This window comes from Emydura macquarii, unplaced genomic scaffold (genome assembly GCF_026122565.2).
Source record: "Emydura macquarii macquarii isolate MOO-44397 ecotype Brisbane River unplaced genomic scaffold, CSIRO-AGI_Emac_v2 contig_3337, whole genome shotgun sequence".
Lineage (NCBI taxonomy): Eukaryota > Metazoa > Chordata > Testudines > Chelidae > Emydura > Emydura macquarii.
The window spans coordinates 9,855-31,091 of record NW_027133474.1 but is presented as its reverse complement, the minus strand read 5'-3'; the positions used below and the strand labels follow the sequence as shown (position 1 = coordinate 31,091).

The 21,237-nt window shown below is 47.6% G+C and overlaps 1 protein-coding gene across 1 annotated transcript in view; it reads right to left on the bottom strand.

Moving 5' to 3' along the window:
* LOC137143519 (nuclear GTPase SLIP-GC-like) overlaps positions 1-20,772 on the bottom strand; it is a 44,202-nt gene extending 23,430 nt beyond the window's left edge. The window contains exons 1-9 of the mRNA XM_067533336.1: positions 20,677-20,772; positions 18,178-18,283; positions 13,828-14,050; positions 12,872-13,120; positions 11,737-11,964; positions 10,720-10,895; positions 9,352-9,370; positions 6,642-6,731; positions 5,622-5,727 (exon numbers count right to left, since the gene is read on the bottom strand). Of these exons, the coding sequence (XP_067389437.1) occupies positions 5,622-5,727; positions 6,642-6,731; positions 9,352-9,370; positions 10,720-10,895; positions 11,737-11,964; positions 12,872-13,120; positions 13,828-14,050; positions 18,178-18,275 (1,189 nt within the window). The 5' untranslated portion in view covers positions 18,276-18,283; positions 20,677-20,772. The remainder of the gene's footprint in view (positions 1-5,621; positions 5,728-6,641; positions 6,732-9,351; positions 9,371-10,719; positions 10,896-11,736; positions 11,965-12,871; positions 13,121-13,827; positions 14,051-18,177; positions 18,284-20,676) is intronic.
* Between the last annotated feature and the right edge of the window lie 465 nt (positions 20,773-21,237).

The window sequence follows — 21,237 nt, the reverse complement described above, 5'->3', positions numbered from 1 at the left end:
ACCTCTACAGCTGGCCTGAGATGCTTCCCCTTTTGGAGTGGGAGTGGCCATGTCACATATTTTGCCTCATGAATCTTAAGCAAAGCAGAAACTAACTATGCCAAATTGAAGGTGAAGCATTGGGAATCATTTTCAGAATTTGGAAATTTCACCAGTACCTGTTTGGACGGAATTCACATTTCTCACCGACCATCGACCTCTAACATCAATTTTTGGACCATGCACAGGCATTCCACCATTGGCTGCTAGTCATATGCAACAATGGGTATTGTTGCTTTCCACACACACATGAGATCAAATATCGGAAATCCACTCTGCACTGCAATGCAGATGGTCTCTCAAGGTTACCGTTACCAGTTAAACATCAAGATATTGGCTAGAAAGAAATCTACTTTGAAGAGGTAGAGAACACACCCATCACTGCTACTCAAGTAAAGAAGGCAATTCGCGTTGATACAGTACTACCCCAAGTCATGGACCTACTGATGCATGGAACATCTCTATGGGACTCTCAGGTCTCACCCGACCTTCTTCCCTACATGTCCAGGAGGATGGAGTTATCAATCCATTCTGGTTGCTTGTTGTTGTGCATCATTATTCTACCACTACTGAGATCACAGATACTAGAACAGCTACATTCAGGTCACTGTGGAATAGTGCGCATGAAAGAAATTGCACAAAGCTACTTTTGGTGGCCTGGCCTGGACAGTGCCATTGAAGAGAAGGCAATAGCTTGTACTTCATGTCAGAGTGTGAGGAACGTGCCTCAGTTGGTGCCCTTATACCCTTGGGACTGGCCTGAAAACCCATGGCAGCGCATTCACGTTGATTTTGCTGGCCCATTTGAAGGAATCATGTTCCTGGTTGTTGTATACACCCACTCTAAATGGCCAGAAGTCTCTGTAATGCCGTCCACTACTGCTGAAAGTATTATCCAGAAACCGCGTGAAATCTTTAGTCATTTCAGTCTGCCAGAACAATTTGTGAGCGACAATGGACCACAGTTCGTCTCTCAGGAGTTTGAAAATTTTATGAAAGCAAATGGGATACATCACATCACTTCAGCACCGTATCATCCATCCACCAATGGATTGATTAGCAGAAAGGTTTGTGAAGATCATGAAACAAGCTTTAAGATCTGCAAGGGGACATTCCTCCATTCAAAAGAATAGAATCATAGAATCATAGAATATTAGAGTTGGAAGGGACCTCAGGAGGTCATCTAGTCCAACCCCCTGCTCAAAGCAGGACTAACCTCAGCTATATCATCCCAGCCTGGGCTGTGTCAAGCTGGGTCTTAAAAACCTCTGAGGATGGAGATTCCACCACCTCCCTAGGTAACCCATTCCAGTGCTTCACCACCCTCCTAGTGAAAAACTTTTTCCTAATGTCCAACCTAGACCTCCCGCCCTGCAACTTGAGACCGTTGCTCCTTGTTCTGTCATCTGCCACCACTGAGAACAGCCTACCCCCATCCTCCCTGGAACCTCCTTTCAGGTAGTTAAAGGCTGCTATCAAATCCCCCCTCATTCTTCTCTTTTGCAGACTAAACCAGCCCAGTTCCCTCAGCCTCTCCTCATAAGTCCTATGCTCCAGCCCCCCAATCATTTTTGTTGCCCTCCGCTGGACTCTCTCCAACTTCTCCACATCCTTTTTGTAGTGGGGGGCCCAAAACTGGACACAATATTCTAAATGCGGCCTCATCAATGCCGAATAGAGGGGAATAATCACTTCCCTTGATCTGCTGGCAATGCCCCTCCTAATGCAGCCCAATATGCTATTAGCCTTCTTGACAACCAGGGCACACTGCTGACTCATATCCAGCTTCTTATCCACTGTTACCCCCAGGTCCTTTTCTGCAGAGCTGCTGCCCAGCTCGTCGGTCCCCAGTCTATAGCTGTGCATGGGATTCTTCCTTCCTAAGTGGAGGACTCTGCACTTTTCTTTGTTGAACCTCATTAGATTTCTTTTGGCCCAATCCTCCAGTTTGTTTAGGTCACTCTGTATCCTATCCCTACCTTCCAGGGTATCTATCACTCCCCCCAGCTTAGTGTCGTCCGCAAACTTGCTGAGGGTGCAATCTACCCCATCCTCCAGATCATTAATAAAGATGTTGAACAAAACCGGCCCCAGGACCGACCCCTGGGGAACTCCGCTTGTGACCGGTTGCCAGCTAGACATGGAGCCATTGATCACTACTCGTTGAGCCCTATGCTCTAGCCAGTTCTCTATCCATTTTATAGTCCATTCATCCAACCCATACTTCTTTAACTTGCTGATAAGAATACTGTGAGAGACTGTATCAAAAGCTTTGCTAAAGTCAAGATATATCACATCCACCGCCTTTCCTACATCCACAGAGCCAGTCACCTCATCATAGAAAGCAATCAGGTTGGTCAGGCATGACTTTCCCTTGGTGAATCCGTGTTGACTGTTCCTGATCACCTTCCTCTCTTCCAAGTGCCTTAAAATGGATTCCTTAAGGACCTGCTCCATGATTTTTCCAGGGATTGAGGTGAGGCTGACCGGTCTGTAGTTCCCTGGATCCTCTTTCCTCCCTTTCTTGAAGATGGGCACTATATTTGCTTTTTTCCAGTCCTCAGGGACCTCCCCCTGTTGCCACGAGCTTTCAAAGATAATAGCCAATGGCTCTGAAATCACCTCAGCCAAACTCCCTCAGCACCCTCGGGTGCATTGCATCCGGCCCCATGGATTTGTGTATGTCTAAGCCTTCTAAATAGTCTTGAACCCGTTCCTTCAGCACTGCGGGATGTTCGCCTCCTTCCCATTCTGTGCCACCCAGTACAGCAGTCTGGGAGCTGATCTTGTCTGTGAAGACAGAGGCAAAAAAGGCATTGAGTACCTCAGCTTTCTCCACATCCTCCGTCACTAGATTGCCTCCCTCATTCTCTAAGGGGCCCACACTTTCCCGAATCTTCCTCTTGTTGGCAACATGCCTGTAGAAACCCTTCTTGTTCCCCTTCACGTCCCTTGCATCTGGACACCTTCTTACAGAAACACACCTCATGCTACGAACAAAGCGTCCCTGGCCTTTCTAATGATGGGACGACAGCTGTGCACTTTCTTTGATCTGCTGAAACCTGCCAAAGCATGAAAGTTGTGCAACGTCAACAGCAAAACCAAGTCATCAGATGTGCATACAGAGCAAAAGACCAAATCTTCAGTCCTGGACAGCCTGTCCTAGCTTGGAACTATGCTTCTGGAGCTAAATGGGTCTCTTCTACAGTCATGGCCCAAACAGGACCAGTTTCCTACATTGTCCAGTGTGGAAACATGAAGTTTGTCACAAAGACAGTTTGAGCATGTAGCTGAAAGCTAAGAGGCAGTTAGGAATGTGCTGACCGAGAAGTGTGGTCAGCTAGGCATGGACGAAGTTTTCTATGAAGCTAAATAAGATAGCAAACTGCTCAACTGTCTCTTTCTTTTGACTGAAGTTGTATTTTTCCATTTTAACAATGAGCTATGCGTATACCTTCCCTTGTAACCAAAAATGGAAAGCTCCTTGTATATGTGACACTGTTTCTGCAAACTCACCTCACCTTAAAAACCTCTAAGTTATTTCTTCTTTTTTGTTCTGTTACGCATGCTTAATGCATTTTGCTGTATAAAAATGACTGTATAATAACCCTCTCACGACGCAGATCGGGGATGCAGTTCAGCTGAAGCTGTTACCCCAGGTAATTACCTCGTAATAAAAGTCTTTTCCTTGCCCACCCAAACAGAAGTGAAGACTGTGTTTTCCTCAGCACCAGACTGCAGATGACCTCACCTGGAAGCAGCACGTAGATCAGTTGTTGCCAGGTCATACATGTCCCAAAGACACATCTCCAGTTGAACTACCTGATTTCACCATTACAGGTGAGATATCAAGTCAAGAGTAACCCATTCTCGACTCCCCTTCTCCATCCACCTCTGCAGCAGATGCAGTCCCCTCCTCTGTTTGAGCAGATACAACATCCTCACCTGTTCGAGCTACAAGTCCTGAGCCCATTGTTAGACCTGCACCAATAACACCTTACGGTGCAAGAAGACCAGAAGTCTGCCGTAATCCACCTCGAGAGAGAAGGCCTCCTCAATGGCTGGATCTTTAGCTAGGGCAAACCCACATTATGGGGCAGAATAATCCCTGGGGTTTAACCAGGAAATGAGGCATTCCCTAGTTTAGTGATTGTTCTCTTAAATGAGTGTTTTCATTAGGGGAGGAGGAATATGTTGTGTATTTTGTGTCTTGCCTTATTGCCTAGGTTGCTGTAGCAACAGAGTTTAGCTTGTTGCCATAGCAATAGAGTTAGACTATTAGGGGATAGCTCAGCCAGTCCTGGCTGGTTTTAGTGTAGTTCAATAAAGACTTTTCATGGGTTTGCGTCTCTCTGTGTTCCCTGCTGATTTCTCTCTGAATACAAGTACTTTTCAAGGATTTAACATAACAGTAATCTATTCCAGTGCTTCACCACCCTCCTAGTGAAAAAGATTTTCCTAATATCCAACCTAGACCTCCCCCACTTCAACTTGAAACCAAAACCATTCCCAGCACCGACCCCTGGGGCACTCCGCCTGTTACCGGCTGCCAACTAGACGTCCAGCCGTTGATCATCATCCGTTGAGCCCAACAATCTAGGCAGCTTTCTATCCATCTTATAGTCCATTCATCCAATCCATATTTCTTTAACTTGCTGATAAGAATACTGTGGGAGACTGTATCAAAAGCTTTGCTAAAGTCAAGGTATATCACGTCCACTGCTTTCCCCACATCCACAGAGCCAGTCATCTCATCATAGAAGGCAATCAGGTTGGTCAGACATGACTTATCCTTGGTGAATCCATGCTGACTGTTCCTGATCACATTCCTCTCTTCCAAGTGCTTCAAAATGGATTCTTTGAGGACCTACTCCATGATTTTTCCAGGGACTGAGGTGAGGCTTATTGACCTGTAGATCCCTGGATCTTCCTCCTTCCCTTTTTTGAAGATGGGCACTAGATTTGCCTTTTTCCAATCATCTGGGATCTTCCCCAATTGCCACGAGCTTTCAAAGTTAATGGCCAATGGCTCTGCAATCACATCAGCCAATTCCCTCAGCACCCTCGGATGCATTGCATCCATCCCCAGGGACTTGTGCATATCCAGCCTTTCTAAATAGTCTTGAACCTGTTCTTTCAGCACTGAGAGCTGCTCACCTCTGCCCCATTCTGTGCTGCCCAGTGCAGTAGTCTGGGAGCTGACCTTGTCTGCGAAGACAGAGGCAGAAAAGAATTGAATACTTCAGCTTTCTCCACATCATCTGTCACTCGGTTGCCTCCCCCATTCTGTAAGGGCAGGGACAATGTGGCAGGGACTGTCTCTTATGTGCATGTAGAGCACCTAGCAGCACAGAGCCCTGATTGTGGTTGTGGCTGCCAGGTGCAATTGTAATACAAATAATAACAATAAATGTAATCCCCCCAGTTGGGGAAAAGCTTCTGCACATTTAGATGCTGCTTGGAACTAAATTCCTGCATCTGTGAACTTCGCTCCAGTAAGAGATGCACATAGGAGATGCAGAGTAAGTGCCTTGCACAATGAAATCTTAGCAATTCATGCTGAAAGAACGATTGCATGTTACCTGTCTCTTCCTTAGTGAGATGCTTCTCCCACCAGTATTCTGTGGCGCTGACTGTGTAAACTAGATCAGGCTTGTGCAGAACTTCTGAATCTCTCAGCAGTGTTCTCTAAAAAACCCAGACAGAGAGACTATTTAGAAAGTGGGGTTATTGAAGCAGCTTTAGAAAAACCTTATTGTTGCTGCCTCATTCCACCCCAGTTAGCGCAATAAGTGATTCAAAGAGTGTTAATTTAATCAGTTGTGCATCCTCAACCTACCCCATTCACATCAGGGTCCAGTTCAAAACTGCACTCCCTCGCTCCCTTTAGCAGCACACTCCTCTGTCTCATCACACAATCTCACCATTGTTGGTGCAAGAGCCTCTTCCTCTGCAGTTCTGCCACTAAGAACAGCTTCGTGAACCTCTCTGCCTCATCAATGTCCCAGCTCATCTCTCTTCCTTTCTGAGGCCTTGTTTCCTCTCTCCCTACGTTACCTGCTTTGTTTAAGGAATGTTTTGTTCTGCAGACAAACAGTGCATCTTCAGTTCCTAATTCTGTATTACTATGGAGCGATTTGAGGTGGGTTGTCAATTTTTCATTGAGCAAACACCGAATTGAGGCTCATCTTTGTTTATGCATTGACTTCAGCGCCTCGATTCCTTGTTTATAACTCAGAATCAAATCAGAGAGGATGGTCAGTTCCAAACACACAGGTTTTTATCACCTGAGATAAAGGAGAGCTCCCTAATGGAGTTTTCAGAAGTGCCTAACAAGGTTAGGCAACTAAATCCCATGGAAAGTTTATGGGAATTAGGTGGCGAAGACCGAGATAGATCTGGCCCCAGAATTCATTAGAACTTGGAACTTTGTATGTTAACATTGAGGTTTTTATACTACAACCGAGACCATCTAGAAGTCATCACATCTCATGGGAAAACACTAGGTAATAAATATTAGTCCAAGGACCATCACATTTGCTACTGAAATATAACAGGAATAGGTTTCCAATAATTGGAAAACCCACTGTTATATATTTTACCTTGAGTTTTTTCTTCATTCCATGGCTTTTCTTCTCTTTCACGGTTATGTTCCTATCTAAAATGGCATCATGTTTGGTTTCTATAGGTATCTACATTTGGAAAGATAATGAAAGTTACTATAGGTAGTACCCCAAAATGCTCTCACAGTTTTTGAAGCCAGCTGACCCCATCTAATCTGGTTTCCCACATAACACAGAGCAAACTTTACCCACCAATTTCTACATCAAGCCCAGAACTTCTGTTTGAGCTAGAGCAGATCTTTTAGGGCTTGTCTACATGAAGCAGTAATGTCAACTAAAGGGATGTGAGTTCTACAGCCTACTAACATGTTGCACATGAATTAGTCCCTGTGGACCCTGCTGGCCTGGACTAGAAGTTCCCTAGTGTGCTTTTAACATAATGGTGTTTGAAACAGCACTACATTAGTAAGAGTCAGCATCAATTTGTCAAAAACAAGTCACGTCAGCTGAACTTAATAGCTTTCTCTGACAGGGGAAGAAGCCTTGTGGATGGGGAGAAATGGTAGATGTGGTTCATCTTGACTTTAGTTAGGTTTTGATACTGTCTCACATGACCTTCTCATAAACAAACTAGGAAAACAGCCTGTATGGTGCTACTATAAGGTGGGTGCATAACTGGTTGGAAAACTGTTCCCAGAGAATGGTTATCAGTGGTTCACAGTCAAGCTGGAAGGGCATATCGAGTGGGGTGCTGCAGGGTCCTTGGTCTGGTCTAGAAAACATGACTTATGAGGAAAGAGTGAAAAAATTGGGTTTGTTTAGTCTAGAAAATAGAAGACTGAGGAAGGACATAACAGTTCAAGTGCATAAAAGGTTGTTACAAGGAAGAAGGAGAAAAATTGTTCTCCTTAACGTCTGAGGACAGGAAAAGTAGCAATGGCTTAAACTGCAGAAAGGGAGGCTTAGGATGGACATTAGGAAAAACTTCCTACAGGGTAACTAAGCACTGGAACAAATTGCCTAGAGTCGTTGTGGAGTCTCCATCACTGGAGCTTTTTAAGAACGGGTTAGACAAACACCTGTCGAGGATGATCTAGTTATTACTCAGTCCTGCCTTGAGTGCAGGGGACTGCACTCGATGACCTCTCGAGGTCCCTTCTTGTCCTACACTTATAGGATTCTATGTTAAAGCCCACAGGGAACTTCCAGTGCATGCTGGCAGGATGCACATGGACCAATTAATGAGTAGCATGTTAGTGCACTTTAGAAATCACACACACCCCCATAGTCCACATTACTGCTCTGTGTAGACAAGCCCTTTGAAAGATAGTCAGTCTTGATGTAAAGACTCCAAGTGACCATCCCACCCTAGGTAAATTGATTCAATGATTAATTACCCACACTGTTAACATTGTTTGCCTTATTCATAGTCTGAATGTATCCAGTTTCAGATTCCAGCCACTGGATCTTGTTAGGTCTTTTTTTGCTAGATTGAAGAGTCGTCTGCTCTCGGAAATCTCTTTCCCATATAGGCATTTGTAGTTTGTGATCAAGTCACCTCTTAACCTTCTCTTGCTAAATTACATCCGTTGAACTAACTGCGAACTATCAAAAGAATTAAACAGCATTATTGCTTTCAATAACATTCATTTTGTTTTTGGTTCATGTAATTTAAAACTATCTTTTCGTAAGCTGCTTCTCCCAGGTTAGTTAGTGAGGCAGACATTGCTACATGAAACACAAAAACCAGCTCTAGTGGAGTTAATTTGTATTGTAATCTGAAGCATATCTTCAGCTCCCAATTTGGTCTTGTTCTGCCATTTTACATTGGTCAACAATCGATCAAGGCTTGTTTTGTCTATGAACTGATTTTAGTTCTTTGAACCCTTGTTTATGATTCAGAAATAAACCATAGAAGGCTAGAAAAGATGGTCTAGTGGTTACAAAACTAGACTGGGACTAAGGAGATCCAGACTGGATTTCCAGCTCTGCCACAGACTCCCTGTGTGACCTTGTAGAAGTAACTGAGTCTCTCTGGGCCTCAGTTCCCCACCTATAAAATGGGAATAACAGCCCTGCCTCACAGGGGTGAGGGGATAAATTGAATAATGTGTGTGACATGCTCAGATACTACTAGGATTATGGCCATAAATAAATAAACCCATGTGGCTGAGTTCACTCAACTTTGTTATTAACGCTGCCTAAATTCTAACATTTTGCATTCCTCATGGCTCCCATGGTTAGGGACAAACCTATTGTTCCCATTTTACAGATGGAGAAGCTAAGTCATAGAGAACTGCTAAAATGGGATAAGAACAAGGGACTTCCTGGCTTTCACACCACTGGACCAGGCCTCTCTAAGGATATTTACCTGATTCTAACTGATGATCTACTTCCTTTCTGAACTACAGATGCTGATAGCTCTTGTAATTTTATCCTGACTGTGGGCTAAACTGCTTTTTTCTTAGCCACACAAGGCGAATGGGGGTGCTCATGTGTGGAGCGTGATCAGGCGATACCTAGACTGGGCCCCGTGGATACTATAAATGCCTAATTTTTAAAAAATATTTAGCCCTGCTGCTCCTCTTACAGTAAGCAGGAGTCTTGCTGGTACAACCCTTTGTATTTAGGAGCCTAGGGGATAACACCATCTTCAGAAGACAAATCAGTTACTTCTCAGTTTTGTTCATGGAGTGTCTTCAATTTTAAGACTATAACTTATTTTTTTTAAATGTCTGCAAATACTCACATTATTCACTCTTCTTTTCCTGGAAAAAAATGAAAAGGACACAGTTAACCAGGTTTGAGAAAAATCCTGTCATGCCCCTTGCACATAAATATGTGCAGGGGTTTATTGGAAGGTGAAAATACACAGTCTGGAAAGTGGGCTTTAGCAGGTTCATAGACGTTGCCAGCCTGTATCAGACCCAAGGCCCACCTAGCCCAGCATCATGTCCCTAGCAGCGACCAGCACCAGGTGCTTCAGAGGAAGGCGCAAGAATCGCTGTAGAGGACAATTATAGAATGACCTGTTTCTTCCTAATGCCTGTGATACAGAGGTGAATGGGTGGTTCACAGCTCTCGTCAGGCCTGACATACTGGCTCCCCCTGACACACTGATTCTCCTATAGCTCCAGTGTTACTTTCGGAAGAAGAGGATCAGAGTTCTATCCCTGCTACTGCTGTGAAGTTCTGAGTGGTTACTGCAGCTGGGCAGGTGACATTGGTGAAGTGTTGGGTGGTGAGCGATTGGATACAATGAAAAGACTGCTATGGCAGATTTCATGTAGTTTAATTGCAAAATAGAGGATGCTTTTAAATCCTCAGCTCTCACATTCAATTCCTGCTGACGACTCTCCCAGGGCACAGTGTTATACACACAAATACCTACACTTTCATCCTGTCTAGACCAGAGGCTCTCAAACTACGGGAGGGTCCCCCTGAACTGGGGGTGCGGAATCTATTCTAGTGAGGCCATGAGAAGCTTTAGGAAAAAAGAAACTTCCTGTGCACATTTTACCGACAGTGATGAATAACTGCAAAGCTGATTCCTCCAGACATATAAAGTCCTCAGATGGTGCTGTGCATCTGACTCTAGATAGCGCTGTGCATTCTGGTGGATTTCTGTTACGCTTGCATAGCGTTATACAAAGTCGTTGCCATCTGTCCGTTAATCCATTTGCTGTGATGCAGTGTGCACATTTAATTGTAAGCATCCTCGCAGTTTTGCTTTTGCTCTTATTACAATGGATCGTTGGGTCTGGCTGAATCAACGCCTTACTGAATGTCTCGTTTAGTGAGATTTGCATGTTGATTTATTTTTTCCTTGTATATGTACGTGTGTGGCAGAAGGGTGGGTGTAAACTATTACTAGACGCAAAGAAGGGAGGCGTGATCAAATACGTTTGAGAACCACCGGTCTAGACCAAGACTGTTGTTGGACACTGAAAACACCAGCCAGAACAAATGCCAGATGCTTCAGAAGCCGATGGGTGAACACGGACTAGCCGGTAGCTAGAAGGAGGGGCTGCAGGAGGGAGATGGGCAGACAGACGGTACATCTCTGAAGGAAGGACTTTCGCACTTCCTGAAGCCCGGGGATAGACTATTCCACTACCTCAGGTATTCCTTCAGATGCAGCTTATCAGACTTGGTGACCACCAGGGCGATGTCGCTGCACATCCCGCCTTGGTAAGCTTTGATGCTCTCAGTCAGCAGCACTTCATGCACTTTGTCCCCCACAACTCGTTCGATGTCGCTGATAACCCAGATGACTGAACATTTATTGATGGTCTTAAGGAGAACGAGAGAGAGAGAAAGAGAGACAGAGAATTATATCTGGAAGGGAAAAGGCAGCCAGGCTCCATCCTGCAACATGTGGTGCATCCTCAATTCCCCACTCACGGCCATGGCAATGGAGAGCGCTCAGTCTCTGCAAAATTGTGTTAGCAATTTGAGCCCCTCGTTCCAGCCCCCCAGCTATGACGCATCTGTGCCATTCAGGACAGCACTAGCTGGAGGTTTAGAATTGACCTCTAGGGATATGTCTACACAGCAATTAGACACCCGTGGCTGGCCTGGGTCAGCTGGCTTGGGCTGTGGGGCTGTAAAATTGCTGTATAGACGTTTGTATTTGGACCACAGCCTGAGCTCTAGACCCCATGGGAGGAGGGCGGGGTCCCGGAGCCTGGGCTGCAGTGAACGTCTACACCCGAGTCAGCTGACCTGGGCCAGCTGCGGGCATCTAATTGCTGTGCAGACATTCAGTGGGGTAGCCCGAGGGGAGAGAAGATAAAGGAGCATGTGATCTTTGCAGGGTCTGAACTTCAGAAGAAAACCATCAGTCTCCCAGTGATGTGCGGAGGTGCTATGGGTCTATGATGCTATGGGAATCCAGCAGCAGCAGTGATCCTAGCTGGGAAGCACCGTTAGCTAATATCAGGGGTGCACCCTCAGGCGCTGATTCTGTCCATTCCACTAAAGCCTTCCCCAGGCCCCAGAGCACATTGCCCTCTCTAGAGCTTTGCTCCCTTTGTTACACTGGAATAGTGATGTTACAATCAATGTTTAAACACTCTCCAGCCAAATCATGTCTCAGCATTTCCCCCCACACAGCGCAGAGCTGGCAAGTCACCTCTTTCCACATTTCATCCCTTTTGCTGTTGTAATCTCCTATCCCGGGAATATCCATAAACACGACACCTTCCGGAATCACATCTGACTTCGGAATCGTCACTTCCACGTATTTGATTAGTGGCCAGAGTCGCATCCTGCTTCCCACGTCATCCTGTGCTGGTTCCTTCACATCCTTGTAATTGTCACACCGGATATAAGGGTCCAGTTCGTCAGAGAGTTCTTCTGCCTGGGACACAATAAATAAATCAAACTCTGCCCCTCTATGGTGATAGGACCTTGAAGTCCTCTGTGAACAGTAATGAACTGAAGAACCTTCCACCGGGGGTGTTGTGAGACCAAGTTTCATCCCGCACTATTCATCCCCCACTGCACAATCACCCATTTCCTATCACTGTCTTGAATCTCTCCCCTCCTACTTTTGGTTCTCTGATAAAAGAATGACTGTATGGTAAATAGTTTGAGAACCACTGTCCTAATTCATGCAGCATGATTCACACTCACACATAGAACTTATAGAATTGTTCAGCATTGTTGACTTCATATAAGTGATTTAACAGGAAAAACAATGTGGAATTGATTTAGCCGATGACAAGAAGCAATATTCCCTTGCTTCTCCTTCCTGCCTGCCCCTCACCCACCTTCACTGTCTGAGACTGGGCCGTACTCACTTAGTCCTGTTGCTCCAGGACCCCTCTTCCCACCCATTCCTCCCCCTGCTCTAGCACCTCCCTCCCCATCCTACCCCTGTCTGGACCCCACCTATCTCCTCCCCTCCCCAGCCTCCTCCCGCTCTGGCACCTCCCTCTTCACCTATTCCCCCCACATAAGAACGGCCATACTGGGTCAAACCAATGGTCCATCTAGCCCAGTATCTTGTCTTCTGACAGTGGCCAGGGCCAGGTGCTTCAGAGGGAGTGAATGGAACAAGGCTCTTTATCTGGTGATTCATCCCCTGTTGTCCACTCCCAATTTCTGACAGTCAGAGGTTTAGGGAAACCCAGAGCATGGGGTTTGTCCCTGTTCACCTTGGCTAATAGCCATTGATTGACCTGTCCTCCGTGAATTTATCTAATTCTTTTTTGAACCCACAATGGTCTTCTGGATTTGGAATTTATGAAAAGACACTCACTCACCTGCGCTGCTTTGAGTTGAATACATTTTGAGGCAGGGATATTTACTAGTAGCTTCGCACTCAACAGATCACTGTAAGGTCTGGCTTCCGCATCTTTCCCATAGAGCGCTCGAAGCTTTCGGACAGCTTCAACTACATCACCCTCCTTCTCCTCCTCCCCTTCCTCCTCCTCCGCTTTTTCCTCCTCCTCCTCCTCCTCCTCAGGTTTCTTCACAAGCTCCACCAGATTCTTCAGTTCCTCCTTCCATTCCTGCCAGGCAGAGCAGGGCAAACAGGCCATTATTATCTTGGGCATTTGGGTGATGGGCTGGGAGCTGGGCCAGGTTGCTATTATGGGATAATGCAGGTGCTGGGGCTGGATTTGATCAGGGTTGTACAGGCAGCGATCGTGGATGTCAGTAGCGATGGGGGTGCCTGGAGCTCGGGCTGGGTGGGAGTGGTGTAACAGCCGTCCAACTAAAGTGACTGAAGAGCTGTTTGAATGCTGAGCAGAGGGTGTGGTAGGGGAGCTGAGAAGTGGCTCAGTGCTGCAGGAGAAGGTGTGGGGAGCAATAGTGCAGAAGCAGCGCAAGTGATTCCCTGGATTGTGCAGCAGACAAACCAGCTGTGGTTCCAGCAGCGGGAATCCCCTCTGGCCAACTGCAAGCAAAGCAGGGAGGGAAGTGCTGTTGCTTTCACCTGTCCACTCTGGGCCTCCTAAGCACAGAGAACCAGCCCCAGCCCTGTCCTTAGAGCACATGACTTCCTTCCTGGAGCCCACAGCCATCATCAGGCATGAATGAGGCTCAATGTAAGAAGCAGCCAGCAGGGGCCATGTGGGCCAGGCAGCCAGCCTCCCTCTCCATAAGACAGAGATTCACTGTGGAGGGGGCAGGGCTACACACCGAGCAGCCAGGATACTGTCCCAAAGAACACATCCACCCCATGCCCCATGCCATGCAGAGGAATCAGCCTTGCCTCTAGTGAGAGAAGGTGAATTTTTGCCTCGTAGTTTTCACCCCGGTTGCTGTTGACTTGCACCATACAAGAGGTGCAGGCTTCGCGGTCTGACACCGGCAGGAAGAACTGCTGATCGATGATGGCATTCAACAGTGAGCTCTTCCCGGCCCCAGTACTGCCAAAGAGCCCGATGTAAATGGGGTCAAAGGAAGACTTGTTCTTCAAGGTGAGGAGACGCTTGCTGAGGAGGAGGGGAGAGGGAGGGACGGTTAGCCAGACTCATGTATTTGGGAAGGGCCAGGCAGCTCCCTTCCTCACAAACAGAGCCCATTGCAGTCAATGGAAAGATCCCCCCCTTCTCCCTCCCCATCTGATTTCAATGAACACTAGATCAGGCTCCGCCATCGTGAAGGTTTGGCGGGATGGACAGACAAGTGTCAGCACCATACGCCATGAACCAAGGCCGAGAGCGGCTACAGCTGGCGAGGGTGTGAGGAACCCTGGGTTATGCCCCCAGAAGCAGAAGGTCAGTGTCATGGGTGTGTGTACCCCACGCTAGCTCAACAACCAAAGGGTTAATCCAGGCACTGCCAGCCGCTGCTGCTTGGCAGACCAGCAGAGTGAGCATGTTGGAGAAAGGAACTCCCGTCATCAGACTGCTCCAGAGCTTCCCCGGGACACCACCCCAGAAAGGGGCAGCCGGCCAACAGAGTGACGAGCTGCAGAGGCCCAAGGGAAGGTAGGAAGGAAGGATCTCAGGGCTCTGTCAGAGACAGCAAACCCTGACTCTCCTTGTCTAACTTGAGAGCTCTGAGCTGGAACCCAGAGGACCGGGTGGACCTGGATTTCCCTGTCAGCTCCCCGACAGACCTGAGAGCAGAGAGGGGTTCCAGGTTCCTGCACACCAGGAGTGGACTGACAGCCCCGCTGAGCTGAGTGAGCCAGAGTCATGGCTCCCTCCCCCGTTTGGCCGGTGCGGGGGCATCTTTGCACTGATGCAGCACCTCCCAGTCTGACTCCGGTCTGTGTAATGGTTGTGAGTCCTGGGTCCGACCATCATAAGCCTGGGTTTACAACATCATGTGGACGCACAAGCGCAGGCTTGGAAACCCCTAGTCTCTAGGCATGGATCAGGTTTACTACATTGCAGACATACCCTAATGGCCTTGATCTCCCCACATCATCCTGTTCAGGGGGCAGGGTTCACCCTGGCTGGAAAAGGCAGTGGGGCCTGATCTCAAACTGGGAGCATCCCCAGGGAGCTGTGTAAGCCCACAGCAGCCTGCGCAAAGGTCTTGCACCATCACACCAGCTCTTTGCTCCTCCTTGGTTCCTGAGCAACAAGAGTCTATAGAACTTGCACCATTGGGGATGTCCCCCCGGCTGCAATTTTCTCTTGGAGCCCTGCGCAGAGACCTGTGTTGAGAAGATACCTGCAGTGGTGTTATCTTTTCCAGCAGCTGTACACAGCTGGGAGAATGAACGGACCATGCAGCAGGGATATCCCATAACTGCAGGGTTCTTATACTTTCCTCTGAAGCAGCTGGTGCTGCCTCTGTCAGAGACAGGACACTGGGCTAGCGGGAATCATAGAAGATTAGAGTTGGCAGGGACCTCAGAAGGTATCTAGTTCAATCCCCTGCTCACAGCAGGACCAACCTCAGCTAAATCATCCCAGCCAGGGCTGTGTCAAGCCGCAGGTTAAAAACCTCAAAAGAGGGAGATTCCACCACCTCCCTAGGTAACCCATTCCAGTGCTTCACCACCCTCCTAGGGAAAAACTTTTTCCTAATGTCCAACATAAACCTCCCCCACTGCAACTTGAGACCATTGCTCCTTGTTCTGTCGTCTGCCACCACTGAGAACAGCCTAGCTCCATCCTCCCTGGAACCCCCTTTCAGGTAGTTAAAGGCTGCTATCAAATCCCCCCTCATTCTTCTCTTCTGCAGACTAAACAAGCCTAGTTCCCTCAGCCTCTTCTCATAAGTCTTGTGCTCCAGCCCCCTCATCATTTTTGTTGCCCTCCGCTGGACTCTCTCCAACTTCTCCACATCCTTTTTGTAGTGGGGGGCCCAAAACTGGGCACAATATTCCAAATGCAAATGCAGCCACATGCCGAATAGAGGGGAATAATCACTTCCCGCAATCTGCTGGCAATGCTCCTACTAATGCAGCCCAATATGCTCTTAGCCTTCTTGACAACCAGGGCACACTGCTGACTCATATCCAGCTTCTTACCCATTGTAACCCCCAGGTCCTTTTCTGCAGAACTGGTGCCTAGTCCATCGGTCCCCAGTCTGTAGCTGTGCATGGGATTCTTCCGTCTTAAGTGCAGGACTCTGCACTTGTCCTTGATGAACCTCATTAGATTTCTTTTGGCCCAATCCTCCAATTTGCGTAGGTCACGCTGTATCCTATCCCTACCTTCCACGGTATCTATCACTCCCCCTAGCTTAGTGTCATCAGCAAACTTGCTGAGGGTGCAATCTACCCCGTCCTCCAGATCATTAATGAAGATGTTGAACAAAACCGGCCCTAGGACTGACTCCTGGGGCACTCCGCTTGTGAGCGGCTGCCAGTTAGACATGGAGCCATTGATCACTACCTGTTGAGTCGGTGATCCAGCCAGTTCTCTTTCCATTTTATAGATCATTCATCCAACCTATACTTCTTTAACTTCCTGATAAGAATACTGTGTGAGAGTGTATCAAAGGCTTTGCTAAAGTCAAGGTATATCACGTCCAGCGCTTTCCCCAAATTCACAGAGCCAGTCACCTCTTCATAGAAGGCAATCAGGTTGGTCAGGCATGACTTGTCCTTGATGAATCCATGCTGACTGTTCCTGATCACCTTCCTCTCTTCCAAGTGCCTTAAAATGGATTCTTTGAGGATCTGCTCCATGAATTTTCCAGGGATTGAGGTGAGGCTGACCGGTCTGTAGTTCTCTGGATCCTCTTTCTTCCCTTTCTTGAAGATGGGGACTAGATTTGCCTTTTTCCAATCAACAGGGACCTCCCTCAATTGCCATGAGTTTTCAAAGATAATATCCAATTGCTCTGAAATCACATCAGCCAAATCCCTCAGCACCCTCGGATGCCTTGCATCTGGCCCCATGAACTTGTGTATGTTCATCTTTCTAAATAGTCCTGAACCTGTTCCTTCAGCACTCAGGGATGTTCACCTCCTCCCCATTCTGTACAGGGCCCACACTTTCCCTAATCTTCCTCTTGTTGGTAACATACCTGTAGAAACCCTTCTTGTTCCCTTTCATGTTCCTTGCTAGCTGCAACTCCAATTGCGCTTTGGCCTGCCTGATTTCATTCCTGCATGTTTGAGCAGTGTTTTTATACTCCTCCTGAGTCATCTGACCAAGCTGCCATTTCTTGTGAGCTTTTTTTTTGTGTTTAAGCTCACCAAAGACTTTTTTGTTAAGCCAATCTGGGCGCCTACCATATTTGCTATTCTTTCTACACATCGGGATGGTTTGTTCCTATACCCTCAATAAGGTCTCTTTAAAATACAGCCAGTTCTCTTGGATTCCTTTCCCCCTCATATTAGCCTCCCAGGGGATCCTGCCCATCACCTCCCTGAGAGAGTCAAAGTCTGCTTTTCTGAAGTCCAGGGTCCGTATCCTGCTGTTCTCCTTCCTTCCTTTTGTCAGGATCCTGAACTCGACCATCTCATGGTCACTGCTGCCTAGGTTGCCACCCACTTCTACTTCCTCTACTAGATCTTCCCTGTTTGTGAGCAGCAGGTCAAGAGGAGCACAGCCCCTAGCTAGTTGCTCCAACACTTGCACCAGGAAGTTGTCTGCAACACTCTCCAAAAACTTCCTGGATTGTCTGTGCTCTACTGAATTGCTCTTCCAGCAGATGTCAGGATGATTGAAGTCCCCCATGAGAACCAGGTCCTGTGAACTGGAAACTTTCCCTAGCTGACTGAAGAAAGCCTCATCTACCTCATCCTCCTGGTCTGCTGGTCTATAACAGACACCCACCACGACGTCACCCTTATTGTTCTTGCTTCTAAGCTTAACCCAGAGACTCTCAACTGGCTTATCTCCAGTTTCATACTGGAGCTCAGAGCAATCATAGTGCTCTCTGACATACAGTGCAACTCCTCCACCCTTTCGCCCCTGCCTGTCCTTCCTGAAGAGGGACCGTGATCCAGTCTGTGTGTCATTTCCTATGGTGCTATCGAGATACAGGTCTGTATCCAAACCCTTCGAATGCACGAGGAGTTCAGACCTAGATCTGCACATTGTGAGGTGGGTCTGTCCATAGAGCAGGTAAGCAGAGGCCTGTGTGAGCACAGGCTGTGGTGTCTAGATCATTGGTCTTTAAGGGAGAAACTGGGCTGCAGACTCACGTGAGATATATAAGCTCGTCCAACATACTCTCCTGGGGCAGAGAGGCGGTCAGCTTCTCGTACGTAATGTTCACAACTTTCCTGATCCTGGATTCCATAGATTCATCTGGAAGGAGGATACAATTACATGCTAGGGTTAGAGTCAGCTCTCACCAGCTAAGCTGCATTGTGACAACTCAGAGCAAGAAGGGGAGACCTCCCGGAAAAACCCAGGATGAGATGGCAGTGGTGATTCAATAGATGGTCCTTCATCCCCCTGAGCCAATGTCCCAGCATGGTGCTGACGGATGCTGTTCTACTAGTGCAGTAGTTCTCAACCTGCCGCCTGCAGACTGCTTGAGGCCCAACCAGCACACCGCTGTGGCCCATACGAGATCCTCAGGGCCATACAGGCAGTACATATATTGTGTGGATGTGGCCCACATAACAAATAGAGAGCTGCGTATGTGGCCCACAATGGTAAATAGGTTGAGAACTAATGTGCTAGAGGCTATTTCAGGTGAGCTTTAAGAGTGAGGCCCACTGGGGCCAATTGGCAAAGGATTCGCTGTTCTTTACAAGTAACTCTTGTCTCAGACCTGACAACTCACTACATCTAATACCCCACTTTCATGGTATTTATCCACAAATGGTAACATGTGAGATCTCTACTGGACGTTTGTAACTTATCGATACTTATCATCACATTGAGATGATGTGTTCGAGTGATATTTAATGAATAATGTCAGTCTATTGAACATTGGTGCCCTTGGGTCTTGGAGTGAAAATGAACCATATGTCTCAGCGATGGCCCAGTCAAGCAGGAGGGAGCTGTCACCTTTCCCAGGCTAGCCAATTATGTAATGCATTGCTTAATTGTTTACCTAGCCGCAAACTCAGAAAAGTCAATGGAAAATCATCAAAGACAAACTATAAACCTTGAAACCGCTTGGCAGTAAAAAGGAACAATAGGGCAGTGAGAGGATGGCCCAGCCTGTGAATAAAGACAAAGGACTGATTCTGTAGATCACAGGATGAGTGGGGGTGGGTCATGGAAGACTTGGTCCTGGCTACCTGGGACTAGCAAGCACTGCGAAAGACTGAACTTTGGGGCGAGACTGTACTCTAGTAGCTAGGAAAGTGGCAGCTATTAATAAGTGTAGGCCCTGTCGTACAAAGAGAGCCTGAGACACGAGGCTTGGTATGAGGCCTAAGGCCTGAACTCAAGTCAAGCCCTGCTAATACAAAGAAGAGTTAGCAAAAGTCAGGCCCTGCCCTGTTACAAAGCAGATGTCTGCTGTCAGATTCACTACCCACTACATGAACTTGGCAAGAACAGGGCTGGTGTTGCAAAAACACAAGCACTTCTGGGCACTAAGTATTCACAGAAACACGTTCCAGAAGGGTGGTACCAGAGCACTCCGATATACGGCTATGGTGTGAACACACGCCCCGAAGGTGACACAAGGACACACTGACCTCTCTTAAAGATAAGGTCAGGATGACAGGGGATGGATAGAGATGTTTTGATCAAATTGACAGGTACAAGGTGGTCACTCACCAGGTCAGAGGGACAATACATAATTTATTTGTATCAAAGTATAAAAGAGGAATCGCAAAGGGGATGTCTTTGTCCGGCCGAGGGGGGAATGGAAAGTCCTGCCATTCACTGAGCTGGTCCATTGCTACGGGCATACGTGTGTCAGTGGTTCTGTTGATTCTACGGGATACTAGGATTCTGCTTCGTCGATAATTAACCTGCCAATGTGCCTTTGTTAATGAAAGGGATCTGTCGTCTATTTGGGCAGTTCGAGCAAGGTTTGCTGGGCTGGCTATCTGCGCAGAGCCAATGTCGCACAAAGAACACACACACGCAGCCAACAACTGACTACAGGCCCTAGTTCGTGTCTTACGACTTTCTTTTATGTCACCATTTGTTTCCATCCCTCACACTTGTGTCCAGTGGAATCTCCAAGCTTTCTTAAACTAATTCCCTTTTGTTTTGCTAGGACTGAACTGAAGTGCTGTGTGAGGAGATGGAGAGCTGGGCTAAGGTAAAACTGGGCTGGGAACAGAGGATCTGGGATTTCTGTGGGGGTCCAGTGACCAGGGGCTGGATACCAGAGTGGGGACACTTTGAAGGCACTCGGGGGCTGGCATGCGTATATGGTCAGTCTGCAGGGCAGGGCAGACTGGTGTAGCCCAGAGGCGGGTGCTTGAGCAGCTGACAGGCTGGTTGTATTCCAGGGCCAACACCCAGCTCACAGCCCTGGGTGACCCGAGAAGCATCACACCTTCGATGGAATGCCGCGGCCCTGATGCCCCCTGCTGCAAGTGCCACAGAGCAGCCACATGAATATGGGCTGTGCAGCCTCGCACCCTACCCCTGGGGAGGGAAAATGGCTTCTGTGCCTCCACCACAGCCAGGGCTGGGTCCAGTTTTGCCCTCTCCCCAAAGCCCTGAGTATTGCAGGCACAGCTCCCCACTGTCAGCAGAGGCTGGCAGGGTTTCACACTTACAGGTTTTCAGGGGTCTTGCTCCTCCAACTCGAATGCTCCATACTTCTCCAACTTCCTCTTTTTCTTGGCAGGTGCTAATGCATTTCTATCTTCCCCCTCGGCACCTTTTCAGTTTAAAGAGGCATTCTCATTAGCACAATCACACTAGAGATGGACATAGGTTACAAGGCTCCCTAATAAATGACGTGAGGTTCAGTGCAGATGGCATGAGAAGACACTGATCCATTCATGGGTATAAATCCATCACTGTTATTTGCATTACAGTACTGGTAGAGACCGGGACTGTGCTAGGTGCTGTATATACACTAAGACCTGGCCACTGTTATTCATAAGAACATAAGAACAGCCATACTGGGTCAGACCAATGGTTCATCTAGCCCAGTATCCTGTCTTCCGACAGTGGCCAATGCCAGGTACTTCAGAGGGAATGAACAGAACAGGTAATCAGCATATGAACCATCCCCTATCACCCATTCCCAGCTTCTGGCAAACAGGCTAGCGACACTTCAGAGCATGGCTTTGCATCCCTGCCCATCCTGGCTAATAGCCATCAATGGACCT